A 14,909-nucleotide genomic window follows, 5' to 3' on the forward strand; every position below is an offset into this window, starting at 1 on the left:
TGCAAAGGAACTTATTGCGAAATCAAAGTTTAGACTGGAAAAAATAAAATCATAAACAGAAGGCTACACATGTGTAAAGGGTATTTGAACTGAAATATAAATGATCGCACCGTGAATTTGTGATTTAGGAGTGGGCTATCGTCTACTTAACGCTAAATCAGAAGATTATTATCCTTATAAAATGTTAAGCCTTGGTCATTCATTATAAACCAAGTTTTAAGGGTTGAAACCATAATGTCCTCTTAAGTTAATAGATTCGTCTTTCCGAACTTATAGGTACCAAACTGTAGATAGAAGTTCATTCGTTTTATTATTAATATGTCCACCTAGAAACTGGAGAATGTTATGCTTGCATACATTCTCAAAGATTCACAAATATTTTTTAATGACTGGGTGTCTTTTTTTTTTTTTTTTTAAACGTACTTTTATATTGAGTTTAAGAGTTTGGGTTTTTCCCTGAACATTGATACAGGCTATCTTTTAAGGTTGCTGCCAGGCAACCGTAGATTTTCTTTTGATGAGTCCCAAAAATGCTGGCTATGGTCCCCTTGCACTGTGAAACGTGTCCTCCAGCTCCAGACCATTGTCATGCCCCATTCTTCTTGTTGTTGTCGTTTTAGTGACAGCTATATTGTGCGCGTCAAGGCTGTGGTTATGACCAGAGATGACTCCAGCGGGGGATGGTTCCCACAGGAAGGAGGCGGGATCAGTCGCGTGGGGGTCTGTAAGGTCATGCACCCCGAAGGCAATGGACGAAGCGGCTTTCTCATCCATGGTGAACGACAGAAAGACAAACTGGTAATGGCAGACGTGCAACGCGTGGGTTAAATTAGCAACGACTGATTTCTTGACATTAAATCATAGCCCTTTTCCTGTAGGTATATTTTTCCTTCTTTCTCTGACTTCAGACTCTTGCAAAAGCTTCCAAAGTTAGAATTCACAGGGCTGGCGCCAAATTGCAAAACCTAACCTTGGCTTTTCAGTGAAGTCACTTTTTACTACACACCGTATAACTCAGATGCTTAGAAGCCGTGCATTTGGCTGTCTTATTTGCGTCTTGATTAATTAAGCTGTCTTGCTGTCACTGTAACAAGATGTTCAAAATGAAAGTACGCTCTTTATTATGAATCACATCGTAGTGAGCTGTAAAGTCAGAGTTTTTTTAAACATTGGGTTTATTCATGGAGCATGCCATCAAGGTTTGGATGGTGAGAGATAGAATGCAAAGAGGAAGTGTTGTCTGACGTTACTTCTAAATAAATGTTTATCTCAAAAATACTGCAGCTTCTATTTCATAAGCTAATAAACAAAACACTTTTGGGAAAAGAAAGTAACAAAAAGCAGCGGCATTACACTCCTGTGTAATAATTCTACGTGCTTAAAAATAGGCACTTTGGAGAGTAATCATTATCTCACAAAGATGGGGGCGTTGATAGTTTATAACATAGTTTCATGGAGGGACTGGATGTCCAGTTCTTTGTTATGAAGGAATCTATGATACGAAGGAAAATTGTCTGTTTTTAATTGGTGGCCTTGAATCTGGGAGAACATGCTCCTATCTGTATTCGATCCTGGAATGTATACTCCAAAGCCAACCATTGATTCAAAATGTGCAGGATCTCAACAGAGAAAATACAAAGACACCACAGGAATAAGTCAGTGGTACATTTGAGACCCTTGACAGCGGCATGTGTTGAGTTTTATGTGCTGAGTATACAAACTTAATCTTCTTCTGCAACCACTTCTTAATGTTTATAAAGGTTACAAAATAAGGCAGAACAATTTCTAAATGTTATATATGGATTAACAGAAATGGTATTTTCACACTTGATTCATTTCTGAAAATGAAATGAATGAAAATTTAAAGGGAGAATATAGCTCATTTTAAGAAACATGGCCATTCAAGAAATTCCTTACATAATAGTCAAATAATTAAAACATTCTTGTTTATAAGATATTCACAATAAAGGCAATGTAACCACACTAACAAGGAAAAGTAAAATAACTACCTTTTAGCCAGCATTTACCTAAGGGCTGAGTACAATGCTAGCCCTTTAGTTGAGATGTATCATTGTATCCTTACAGTAGCCTATATAGCTATAACTGAAGAAACTAAGATTCAGAAAGACTCCTTGTTCTGGATGACCCATCTTGGGGGCCGGGAACCAGTATTTGATATCCTGTCACTCTGACCCCAAACTGAGCCAAAGTCGCATGTGCATAACCACCTGTAGCCCTTTGATATAGTTTTTTTTCCCTTTGTGCGTATTTTTATTTTTACCTAGCTGTAATCAGAGCTCGTAAACAGTTTTATATCTGTGTGTGTGGTGTGGTTTGGTTTTGTTTTGTTTTTTTGGGCCACATGGCATGTGGGATCTTAGTTCCCCGACCAGGGATCGAACCCTTGCCCCCTGCAGTGGAAGTGCGCAGTCTTAACCACTGGACCACCAGGGAAGTCCCTAAAGTTTTATATCTCATAAGATATTCTCATAAGAAATTTTTCATGTTGCTGGTATCAGGTTGATTTTCCATTGTATATTTGAGGATCTCCTTAGTGTCATATGTTAAGATTCCTTCCCTTCCCACTACCCCCAGTATTATCTACCTGCATTTTCCACACTTATTATTTACTTGGAATAATTTGAGGGGTCAAATTTTTATGACTTTTGATACTTGTACAAAGAGCTGCTACCAGCATATATGAGAATTTTCTTTAACACACTGAGGGTCACATATTTGAAATCTGTACCAATTTGATTAGAGTAACAGTGGTATCTTGTTGATTAATAATGAGATCAAATGTTTTTCTGTTTGTTAAACAGTCTTAACTGTGAATTATCTGTCAGTGTCCTTTGTGTATTTACCTTTTGGGGCCTGATTTTTCTCCTTGATACGTATGCCTTCTGAGTATAATAAAGATACTCCTCTTCATCTGTATATTTGCAGATATTTTTATAATCTGTTGCTTGCCTTTTTTATTTTAGTTGGGGTTCTTTTCCTACAAAAATTTTGCTAGAAAATTTTTTTTCACTTTTTCCCCTTTTATTTTTATTGCTACTACTTTTGTGTTAGCAGATTATTGTACCTGAATGGTTACATCTTTTTAGGTCTATTTTTTCCTGGTATTTCTGTGGTTTGTCATAGAATATGTCAACCTGAAATAGCCTTTAGATTGTCTAATTCAGCCCTTTCATTTTATAGATACATTTGTAAACTTGTATCGTACCACCGACTTGACCATAGTAATTGTGAGCGTCTACAATTTTGTTTGAGGCCCTTTATGTAAATAACCTCAGTTAAATTCCTGCAACATTCTGAAGGAGGAGGATACTATTGATATTATCTACACTTTGTAATGGGGAACCTCAATTCTCCAAGAAGTGATCCATTTCCCCAGTCTGGGGCACATAGTCATTAGCAGAGCCAGCACTGGGAACCATTTCATTGTGAAGCCAAAACCTGGTCCCTTCATACCAGCTCTGCATGGGAATAGAACAGTCCTGGCTGTGGACCAGCTTCTGTTGTGTGTTGCTGTTGAACAAGGAGCGTGTGCCTCATCCCCTCCCCTGTCATGTTTCTCCATCACCTTCTCCCTCTTCTTGTCCCCCTTACGTTCTGTGACTACACTTCTGGACTTTTATATATTATATCCACTAGTGGTTAAATCACACACCCATACACCCAGATGTGCTTCTGCATCTTTCCATCCCTCACTGTGCCTGTTTCACACTCCGGTAAATCCGGGACTCCTAACACACAACCCCACACACACTTACGGCAATATGGTGACTCCTCCTTTGGCCTCCAAGCTTACGTAATGCAGCATTTCTGCCCACTGGAGGGTATGAATCCTCCTGGAAGCTGTGCAAATGGGGTGAGGTTGTTGAAGGACACCCCTCCCCCTCAGTGGTGGAATGGCGAGGAGAGAGGGTGGAGATCATTTTGGGAATACAGAGAACGGATGGTATCAGAGTTCCCAGTATTCCAACCGGGACAACCAGCCTTTTCTGATAGAAACTGTTGTCAGTGGTTTTTCCAACGTAGTGCAGTTCTAGAATTCAGCACATTGGTTTTTGTTGTTGTTACTTGACTTCTGTGTTGACGCCTGTGAACTTAACTTCCATTGTTTCTACGGGAAAAGTCTGTGTTCCAAATATCCATTCACAAAGTCGTTATTTGGATAATTTTTTGTGAGTCGGAGACAATCAAGTTTTCCTGAGAAATTATATGTAATCTAAAAATTTCTGAGTTGAATCTTATTTTAGATAGATTAGAGGATTTTACTTCTGAAATGAATCCTGTGAGAAACTACCTTATGAAGGTGAATCACAAAATCTAAAAGGTTGCATTCCAGTGCAGGTCTGTGAGCGCTCCCACACACATTTGGTGGGAGTCACAGCCGGCAAAGCTCTTTGAAAGGCAATTTGGCAGGATATGAATTTAAAATGTGTATTCCTTTTTACTTGGCAGTTCCACATCTAAACCCTATCCTATGGAAATAGACAGCAGAGCTTTATGGATAGCTATCGGAGAGTTTTGGTCTCAGAATCCCTTTACCCTCTAAAAATGTATTGAGGACCCCAAAACGCTTTTATCTTGTAGCTTATAGCTACTAATATTTACCATACTAGAAATTAAAACTGAAATTGTTAAAAAATCTTAATTAAACAGTAGTGTTAGCATAAATGACATTCTTTACAGGCGAGAATAGGCAAATAACTATATAACTATTTTCCAGAAAAAAAATAATTAGAAGAATAGCGTTGCTTTGCATTTTTGCAGATCTCTTTATTATCCGACTTAATAGAAAATAGCTGGATTCTAATGTCTACTCTTGCTTGCAATCTGTGGCCATATGTTTTGGTTGAAGTACATGAAGAAGATCCAGCCTCACACAGATATGTAGTTGGAAAACATAGAAATATTTTAATAGCCTTTTCAGACCATCGTAGATAGACTTCTTTGATGCTACACCAAAACTCGGCTTGTAGTAGTTTCTTAAATGTGGACTCTGAAACCATATCAGTGACCTTTTTATACTCTATTACATTAAAATCCACTGGTTTATCTTTCTCTTTGCATGGATCTTTTACTCATTCCTGATTTTGTAACGTCATGCATTGGTCATTTGGAAAATAATGGTTTACTGAGTTAAACAGATCTTCCAAATGTTGATACATTTAATTCTACAATATCAAAAAATCACATTTCTTAATATCACCACTGATCTCATTAGAAAAGTCTTAAGTATTGGGAAGCTGTCCAAAATTCTAATTTTCACTTGAAAGTTGAAATTTCATTATTGGCAACAAATATCTCCTCATTCTCCTTGAGGTGACAGGCTCGCTGTGTTCATCTTCAAGAAAATGTCGGCCAAGTACCCAAGTCTGAATAACCGTAGTTCACCTGTAGGCTGTTCTTTCAAGTAAACCTGGCGACCCATGAGGAAAGTAGTTAGTTCAACTCACAACTGCAGCAATTACACACCTTTTTCCTTGAGACAATCGTCATTCTTCCCCATGCAGTAGAAGTAAGAAGGCTATGAGAGATACTCTTCCCGTTTCTAATTACACATTTGTGCAAAGCCAGAGTTTCTTCCCATACTTCAGCCAAAGCGACGTATTACAGAGGATCAAATGCAGAAGCAGATATGAGAATCCAATTATGTGTACTTCCCATTTCATCACACGAGATGAAAGATGTGTATTCACAGGTCAAGATGTAATAATTTTTAACTGCTTCATCAAGTACAGTCCTACGTAAGACTGGCCTTTTTTACTTTGACCATGTGACAGTGGTGAATCCGGTGACTTTGGTACTGTTTGGTGCCACTGCCTGGCCTTGATTCATGCCTCAGCACAGCAGTTTTACCCACCATTCCTTTTGCACCATTAGCAGAACTGGCAACACAATGAAAAAGCAAAAATATCTTAATATATGAAAATAGTTTTGCCATCCCAGACCCCGTGAAAGGACCTGGGGGTGCAGAGGGAAGGCTCCCAAGAGACCAAACTTTGAGAACATGTTCAAGGATGTTCATTCCAGCATTAGACAGTGTAAAAGCAACCAATTAGAAATGACTTAAATGCCCATTAGTGTGGAGAATGGCTGAATAATTTTAATATAGCTGTACTGAGGAATATTATTTATGCAGCCACTAAACAGAATCCTTTTTACCTTCCTGTATCTCCAAGACACGTTTTTGGGAAAAAGGCAAGTTAAAGACCAATTTATAGGCTTGGCTACATTTAAACAGACTCACACACACAAACTTACATGCATATGTAAAGAAGCTGCAGGAAGGGAACTGGAGTTGTGTCTACCATACCGACAGTGGGCAGTTCTGGAGAAGGGAGAGGCGTTGAGGGTAGAGACGGTGAGATGGGCAAGAATGGAACCTTCATGGACTCACCTAAATTACTTAAATCTTCTACAATATGGATTTCTTGTATCGATTTTTTTGAAACCTCCAACAAGAATATATAATCACTTTTTGTCTCCCCACGCATCTGATTTAAAAAGCTATTTTTAAAAGCCTTTCTCAACTTTTAAGTCAATGCCTAAACTTCACTTTAGAAGATTGATACCTATTATGCCAAAACTTCACTAGAGGGGTTATACCTGTTAGGAAGATGAAAGCATTTGAACGTTTTCGTTCTTGTCATTAAACTTAGATAGGTAATGATGTAATTTTGTTTAAGAGAACAAAGAAATGGTATCTGGCCTCCTCCCCCTCACATAATTTACGTGGCTGAACTTTACTTTTCTAAGAACTTATTGCACTTCTCTAGGAAGATGTACCTTTGGAATAATCTTAAACACAGAAAATGTCGACCAAAGACTAATTTTTTTCACCCAAAAAATAGGGAAACATCTAGAAGTCTTTGTTTTTACAAAAAAGTTTATTTTGAGACTTTGCATTGAGACTATTAAATTCTAAAATAGATAACATTTGTTAGTTAAAGCCTTGGTTATTTGGATATCCCCAATTTGGAATGGGGCTGGGCTGACATTTAATCATTGTGCTATTCTTAGGGGAAAATGGCCATAGTAAGCAATTTAATCATAAATAGAACTGTGCGAGGGGACTGTTGTCTTCATTCAATACAATGGAATAAAGTTAACTGGGACTGCTATTTGATATGCCAATTTGACTATTATTCTCATCTATTAAGTTAGGGAACATTTATTAGGCAATGTTTAATTTCTGTTTGCCTAGATGTATTCTTGAAAGTTGTGCTCATTTAAAGATATCCTCTCTAATTGGAATTTTTATTAATTTAGGCAGGCCTTGATTCTTTCACTTAGTTAAAAATTAATAAGATCTCATTTTGTTAAATGTAGAACTTTGCCAGAACAAGATCAAAGCTAGTAGAAGTTAGCAAAATCATTTTGATATATATATAATGGAACCAAAGAAATAAATATTGTCAATATTTTGGAGCTTTCTATGAATAAAGACTGGAGTTTACGTTCGCATGATTGCAATGCCTCTTTTATTCTATAATCTTAAACTCTGGTATCTCTACCCGCAGTAGCACTCTACACACAGAGGGAGTTATTTTATAAAACATCTTGATCTTTTACAGTCTAGTTAGGGGAACAAAACAGATGCACACGAAACTGGTAGAGAATAATATGAAACCAAGTACTAAATTGTGAAGGTGACAAAAACGGAAGTAAATAAAAGAGTGAAACATAATGCGATATACTGGGAAGCGTGTGTGACCCTGTTAGGTTTCTTACTGTTTGGTGTTTTCAAAGCATGTTCATGTGTACATTCATTGATAACGTTGGTGTTGCTTCCGCTTTAGAGATAAAAAGGTCAAAGGTCTAAGCCAATCTGCTCAAAGTCATAGCTTAGTCAAAAGGCCGTTCTGAGACGAGATTGCTAGAAATTTGGAGATTGTTCTAATAATCCAGATAAAAGGTTAGTAGAGACCTAGATCACGGTAGTAGCAATTGAAACAGGGTTGATACAAAAGATGTTGAAGGAAAAATGAAATGGACTTGGTGAATAATAATACGGGGGATAGAGAAAGCCGAAGAGGCAAAAGAAAACCACAGAGATTTGAGCCAGAGAGAATGAAAAGAGAGGGGTTGGCATTGCTAGATAAGGGGAAGTTACTAGGGGCAGAATTTTCAGAGCAAGTTAGTTATTTTCTCAGCTTGTTGAATTTGAGGTCACTGAGAGACACGCATTAGGACAGGAGAAGGAAGATTGAGAATCCACCAAGGGAGGACCACCAAGGGTACGGGGTAGCAAGGAGTGCATGGTCAACAGAGGCAGACAAAGCCTTCCTCCAAGAGGCCTTCAAAGATACGTGAAGGCAGAGGGGAGGGTTTTCGTTAGTTGCCACCAAGGACGATGGTTCCTAGTTAGCTTTTTGTAACCAGACACAATCATGACGATTTAACAAGTAACCCGCCTGTGTGTTTCAATCCTTCAGGTGGTATTGGAATGCTATGTGAGAAAGGACTTGGTCTACACCAAAGCCAACCCAACCTTTCATCACTGGAAGGTCGACAATAGGAAGTTTGGACTTACTTTCCAAAGCCCTGCTGATGCTCGAGCCTTTGACAGGGGAGTGAGGAAAGCAATTGAAGACCTTATAGAAGGTATTGAATTTATTACTGCATCCTCAGCGGGACTATGGGAGGTTTCCAGGTTCTTTTTAATCTGAACTGTCTGCCATCATATATTTGTGGATTATTTGCAGGAAGGTTGGGGGCCAGGTCAGTAGAGGCCAAAACTTTAGGAACATCCAAGGAGAAAAAAACTTTAAGTGACAGTGCAGGGGAAAAGGAAATGGGTTTCAGAGTAACAAGTGGTTCCAATTGGTTTTTAGACTCTGCTCTGAAAAGACAAGTTCTAGACTTCCATGTGAATGACTTTTTGATGTGTTTTACCTTTCCCTGACTATTGAGAAACAGCTTTGGTCAGATTTGGTCCAGAGGTGGAGAATAGATTCTAATGGGCCCAGAAATCTCCATGCCTTCCCACTGTTGTGTAAGGAGAGCCCAGGGGGTACGTCTGCTACTGAAAAGGCAGAGGGATCTGTGACTCCTTAGTCCATGGGTGAGCAGCTGGTAAACACTGTGTTGCATTTAATCGTGGCCTGGAAGGCTCTTGGGCAGTGAGTTCTCGTGGGCTTTTCTAGAATCCACAGAGTCCAAACACACAAATTCTCCACTTCGACACATTCAGTTATCAAATCAAAGGGTTCAAGCTTCCATAGCCAGGGCCCTGTGAAGAAAGGAATATTAAGCAAGGCACGGTAAAGCCAAATTCAGAATTTGGGGAGATTAATCACAAAAGAATATATGTTTTATTTGTATATGAAAAAATATGTTCTGAAGTCATTTTCTTCATTGCGGATTTGGGGGAAGAGAGAAAAGCAAAAGAAACATCTCTTAACATCAGCAGGGAGACAGTTCTGGCTGGAACACGAATCAGGGAACTGCATCCCAGGGTGGCCAAAATGAGTAACAGCCAGTGTTCACATCATAGATCTGACACAAGTGGCAAATGTTTAAAATCTTGTTATTAAACATAGCTTTTAAATGTTTAGAAGAGAAAGTATCCTGTATTATTGGTAGAAGCAGTATGTCCACGCACTTAGTCACTGAAGCTACACACAAAATTTGATTCTTTTGTTATTTTTTTCTCTGTATACACTCTACCTAGCTCTGTTCTATCGAACTTGCCTTAAACGTTGATTGACTAGAGTAATTCAAATAGTAGAGAAAAATCCTCAGAGATCAACAGGAATTGCACACAGGGTATTGTGGGACTTGTTTTTCCTCCTGTGATCCCTCATTGGAAATGTAAATGTTTCTCATTTCTTTCTGAGCAAGTCTTTTGATTTCAGTTTCATATAATAGCAAAATATTTTCCAAATGTACATTTTGTAAGACCTAACGAAGAAAAGGAGAAGATAGAGACTAAATTTCCCTTTTGGTAGATCTATCACTTGTGCAAATTTTTTTTTTTGCGGTACACGGGCCTCTCACTGCTGTGGCCTCTCCCGTTGCGGAGCACAGGCTCCGGACGCGCAGGCTCAGCGGCCGTGGCTCACGGGCCCAACCACTCCGCGGCATGTGGGATCTTCCCAGACTGGGGCACGAACCCGTGTCCCCTGCATTGGCAGGCGGACTCTCAACCACTGCGCCACCAGGGAAGCCCTACTTATGCAAATTTAAGTATGTTTTTCCTTTTGGCCATTAACAGCATCAGTTGATTTGATCCACACATTACGGAGTGGTATTAGGAAAGAAAAGGGGAAGTTATAGTGATTTGCCTACCAGAATGAAGAAAGCGTTGAACAGATAAACCAGTTGAACCCTAAATGACCATTTTTTTCCCTGATGGAATAAACTGGGTTTTCTGACATGAACCTAAATGAACCTAAATGTTGGCCCGCAAAAACGAAGAAAACTCATCGATACCCTAGTATTGCAAGAGAAAACCTCTTTGCCCAGGTATCAGCTTAGAAGGTGGCTCCCACAATCTGGGGTTTAGAGTACAGTGTCTGAATTTCAGTACAGGAAGCAATCATACTAGCTACTTAGTCAAATCCCCTCGTGAGTAAATGAAAAGCCCTGACCTCTAAGTCCAGTTATGCAGTGAGATTGTGGCCCGTCCAACCCGGAGTTCTCCATCCATTGCTTTTCCCACTACACAGTGGGGGCACGGGGGTCGCTGGTGGAGGCCGGTCATGATGCTGCTGGCCTCTGTGGTGCCTCTCTGTGTACTTGGTCTCCAGTGGCCAGTGAGGGAGTTTGAGGGATTGATTTGGGAACAACAGTAGGCAAAGTTCATTTAGGGAACATGCTGGCTAAAGTCAATTAAGAAGGGTAAATTAAAAGCATTTAATTCCCAGGTAACATATTTCTGCTGGTGATTCACATGTGAAAGGAATAGGATGTGGTTTATTTAAATATACTTTTTTAAATGATTGGCTTTGACTTATCCTCTTTAGAAACACCTTTTTGTGATTTTTGTGTCTTTTTAGGCTCAACAACATCATCTTCCACCATCCATAATGAGGCTGAGCTTGGTGATGACGACGTTTTTACAGTAAGTTCCCATGGTCCTTTGCTTTCCAGATGAGTTGGTGAATAATCAGAGAGAGGTTCTGTTTAGGGGCATGAGAGACACTTGGCAATTTGGTATTTGCTGTTGCTGTTGGGATGCTGTCAGGGAGATCTCTGCCTTGTCATAATTTTCCTGCCCTGGGTCTTCCCTGGTCCCTCATGTTGCCGTGATGCTACAAGACACATAGTATTGGCTCTCCTAGAGCTGTCCAGGGTGCGCTCCCGGTCTTCCTTCACACTTAAGGTGACTAGCCATCCTGGTTTGCCTGGGACTGTCCTAGTTTTAGCACTGGAAGTCCCTAGTCCAGCAAAATACATACTTCAGTCCCAGGCAAACTGGGACAACTGGTCACCCTACTCTCAGAGTTTTGCATTAACAACCAGCTCCCCCAACCTCCCTTGCGCGGTGGGTGCGGGGCCGGGGAGTAGCCTTCCTGATAAGTAATTAAACATCTGATAAGAGTCCTGAAGGCGGAGTTGAGGTTAGAGCCAAGTGTGCTAAGGCAGGAAATGGCTTGGATATTTTGACACAGCTTGAGTTAATGGGATGTAACTGGAGACAAAATGATTTCTCAGCTTGCCCCTTCACTAAAATTCTGTGCTTTTAGAAGTTAATTAAACAAACAGTTCAGTGTGCACCTGCTGTGTGCTTGTGCCATCAGGAGCTGTAGGGCAGCATTTCAAAGTCTCGGCCTTGACCCACAGGAAGAAATACATTTAAATTGTAACCTAGGACACACATCCATAGACATCCCAAACCAGATCGTATTTCATGCCCTGCGTTGTGACTTTTTTCTCTTTTTATTTTCTTCTGCTTTTTATTATGAAACTTTCCAAGCATACAGGAATATTTAAAGAATAGTACAGTGAACACCTGTATACTCTACACCTAGAGTCAACAGTTGTAACATTTTGCCCCATTTGTTTTATCTGTGCATGCGTGTGAACTTACACACACACGCACACACACATGATTTTTCTGCTGATCCAGTAGAAAGTAAGTCGCCTCTAAATACGTGAGCATGCATCGCGTAAAATAAGGCGTTCTCCTATACAACACCATTACTGGACCTAAGAAAATTAATAGGAATTTCATAATATCATCTAATAGTTCCCGGATAATTCCTCAGTTGTCCCAAGAGTATCTTTTATAAGCTGTGTTTTTATTTAATATTTTAAATATTAGTTGCAACCCTTTAAACTTGATTCCCGACCCGCTCATCCTGCAACTAGTAATTTGAAAAACACTACTTTGGGAAGACAGGTGTGTGAACCCAGCTCAAGCCCTCATGGAGGTAACTGGGTGGTCTGGACAGCAATGAGATGGGCCTGTGAGAAGCTTAGAAGCCAGCACAGACTGTAAAGTGCTCTGGCCCAAGGTCCTTTACAAGGAGGGTTGTGGGGGTCAGAGAAGACCCCTGGGAGCTGAGGCTGGACCAGACCTCAGTGGCATTGGAACAGGGTTTGGGAACGGGCTTCGAGGCGGGGAGTGAAGGTGGCAGCAGGGATGCATGTACTGAGTTGCCTGAGCATTGCAGACCCCGACCTGACATGAGTAGAGAGTGCTTGGGACGGGGGCAACGGTGTGTGTGCGGGGGGGATATGTCAGGAAATGAACTCAGTTGTGCCTCCGCACAGCGGCTGGTGTAATGTGGCTCTGAGCAGGCTTCCTATAGCGCTCCAAGCAGATCCTCTCGACAGTTGGCATGTTGCTTACATCTGTTCCTTTGTCACGTTTTGAGAGACAAACAACAGCAGGCGGGTTAAAAGGTGGCTTCCTGTGCTCCAGAGCAAAACTGTCATTCGCAGCTGCTTCCCAGCTACCTGCCAGAAGTGATTTATGGAAGCAGGAGAGGGCAAGAGGGAACAGGCTGATGATGGAAGCCAGCATCCCTCCTGGTTTTGTCCTTTAATCCACAGGGAATCAATGTGCTGCTCTAGGGTAAGGCCGAATGCCTGGAAGGAAGTATAGAAACAGCTCCGCTGCTTCCAGACACTCGGAAACTCGCTGCAGGAGGAGTGCGACTTAATTGCATTCCCTGTGGGCCCTGATGTCTGTGATCCTTGCCTTCCTTCCACTTGTTTACAAACAGGGGCCTATTAATAATACTACCTCCCTTCCCCAAGACAAGCCCAGTCATTAAGCCATTGACTATCAGCAACATCCCATGTAAGGATGGGAGTGTCGTCAGGGACTAATGCGTCAGGTTTCCTGTTTGTTCACGAGCTCCCTGTCTTGAGACATTTTGACCTAAGAAATCAGGGAGATTTCTGAAAGCTGGAGCCATGGAAGAGAGCAGCTGCGTTAACTCCTGTGTAGCCTATAGCTTCCCAAGGTTTGTTGCGTTCTAAAACTTATATTGGTAAGACAGATGTTTAGAACTTGGAACTCATTTATTATAGAAAGAGTATAAATGGTGATAGACCCTCTTACAACTTTTGACGAGCCAGAATGAGAGTTTTCTAAGAGAACAGCGTATGTGGGAGAAAACCTTTAGAGGCATAACTTGAGGAACCAGGAGGAGGTCTTTTGTTTCTGCTGCTGGAACCAGGAGTTTCCCTCTGTTTCAGGGGATTCCTTGGGACCGGGAGGAAAATAGGACACTGGACAACATATGGATGCATGTTCCACGTTGGGGGATGAAGTGGAGGAAGGGGCACCCCCATATCCACCGTGGAGAAGTTGTTGGGCTTGGGTGCTCGCCAAGCATGGGCTGTCTCATACTTTCCTGACTCTCGGCGCCTAAACCAGCCTGTCCCCCTGACTTCTCAGGATGGTAATTAGCATCCAGCTTGGCATGTGTGCACGCGTGTGCAGACACATACCCACGTACTCTGCCCATGCGTCTTGCCAGTCGCCAACACATTGCCTCTGCAGTCATCCCACGCCTCTCCTGCCACCAGCCTGGTGTGTGTCCACATCTTTCCTGATGGAACCACCACCAGAGACTCCAGATTAGCCACTGCTCTGATTTTCTGAGTCTTGGGCTATTTATCCATCTATGTGTCTTAGTATTTCTCCCTGAACCAATTATGATTTCTCTCTTGCTACTTGAAAGCCTGCCGCTTTTTTTGGTGTTCGTATTTTATCTGCTGAATGAATGACTCTTCATCTAATTAGAAGCAGTCCTCATTATAGTCTCTACAACCTTATAAAGCTTTGCTGTATAGGTGCTCAATAAATGGGTGCTCTGAACCCCAACATAGTACGTAACAATCATAGGGTTTCGTATTTTACTCATTGGCTTTATTGCTATCCTGGGGGACCATCTAAAGGTGGGTGAGTTTGAGGGATTCTCAGTAGCTTCATGTCATATTTTTCTTGCTGTGTTTTCCGACGCATCTACAACTAGGAGACGAGCTCCAAGCATCATCACCCACTCTAAGCCTTTGGCTGTTCATGTTCCTTGTTGCCTTCCACCCCGCACGGTCTCCTCTGCTCCCTGGGAGACCTCAGATACCGTGATCCATCCAGGTGCACGCGAATCCCTAGGTGGCCAGGGTGTGCCCGGCATTAAATACGGATGTGGGAGGGAATTCCAGTGCCTGAGCCATTTGGTACAGATTTGTAAGATGAGTGATGGAGAGGGTATAAAGCAACGACAACAGAGGCTAGTGTTCTGTGGCTGGCATTTGGGGGCCCCGGTGAGAGTCAGCCCGCTCTCATCCGTGCCTCTGGCAGACAGCTTTTCATTTCTCTCCCCGGAGCCGGAGAGCCTTGAGAGGGACAGAACGGAAGGACCCTCGAGAGTCTATCCCTCTGTTGTGCTTTTGTCTTGTGGGGGAGACACGTGCTCTGGCGTGTCTTGTGG

General features: G+C 41.4%; 1 protein-coding gene across 2 annotated transcripts in view; it reads left to right on the forward strand.

Moving 5' to 3' along the window:
* SPRED2 (sprouty related EVH1 domain containing 2) overlaps window positions 1-14,909 on the forward strand; it is a 120,653-nt gene that overhangs the window by 85,301 nt on the left and 20,443 nt on the right. For both annotated transcript variants that reach the window (XM_067704881.1, XM_067704882.1), the window contains exons 2-4: window positions 621-798; window positions 8,451-8,619; window positions 11,016-11,080. In XM_067704881.1, the coding sequence (XP_067560982.1) occupies window positions 621-798; window positions 8,451-8,619; window positions 11,016-11,080 (412 nt within the window). The remainder of the gene's footprint in view (window positions 1-620; window positions 799-8,450; window positions 8,620-11,015; window positions 11,081-14,909) is intronic.

Source organism: Pseudorca crassidens, chromosome 14, assembly GCF_039906515.1.
Source record: "Pseudorca crassidens isolate mPseCra1 chromosome 14, mPseCra1.hap1, whole genome shotgun sequence".
Lineage (NCBI taxonomy): Eukaryota > Metazoa > Chordata > Mammalia > Artiodactyla > Delphinidae > Pseudorca > Pseudorca crassidens.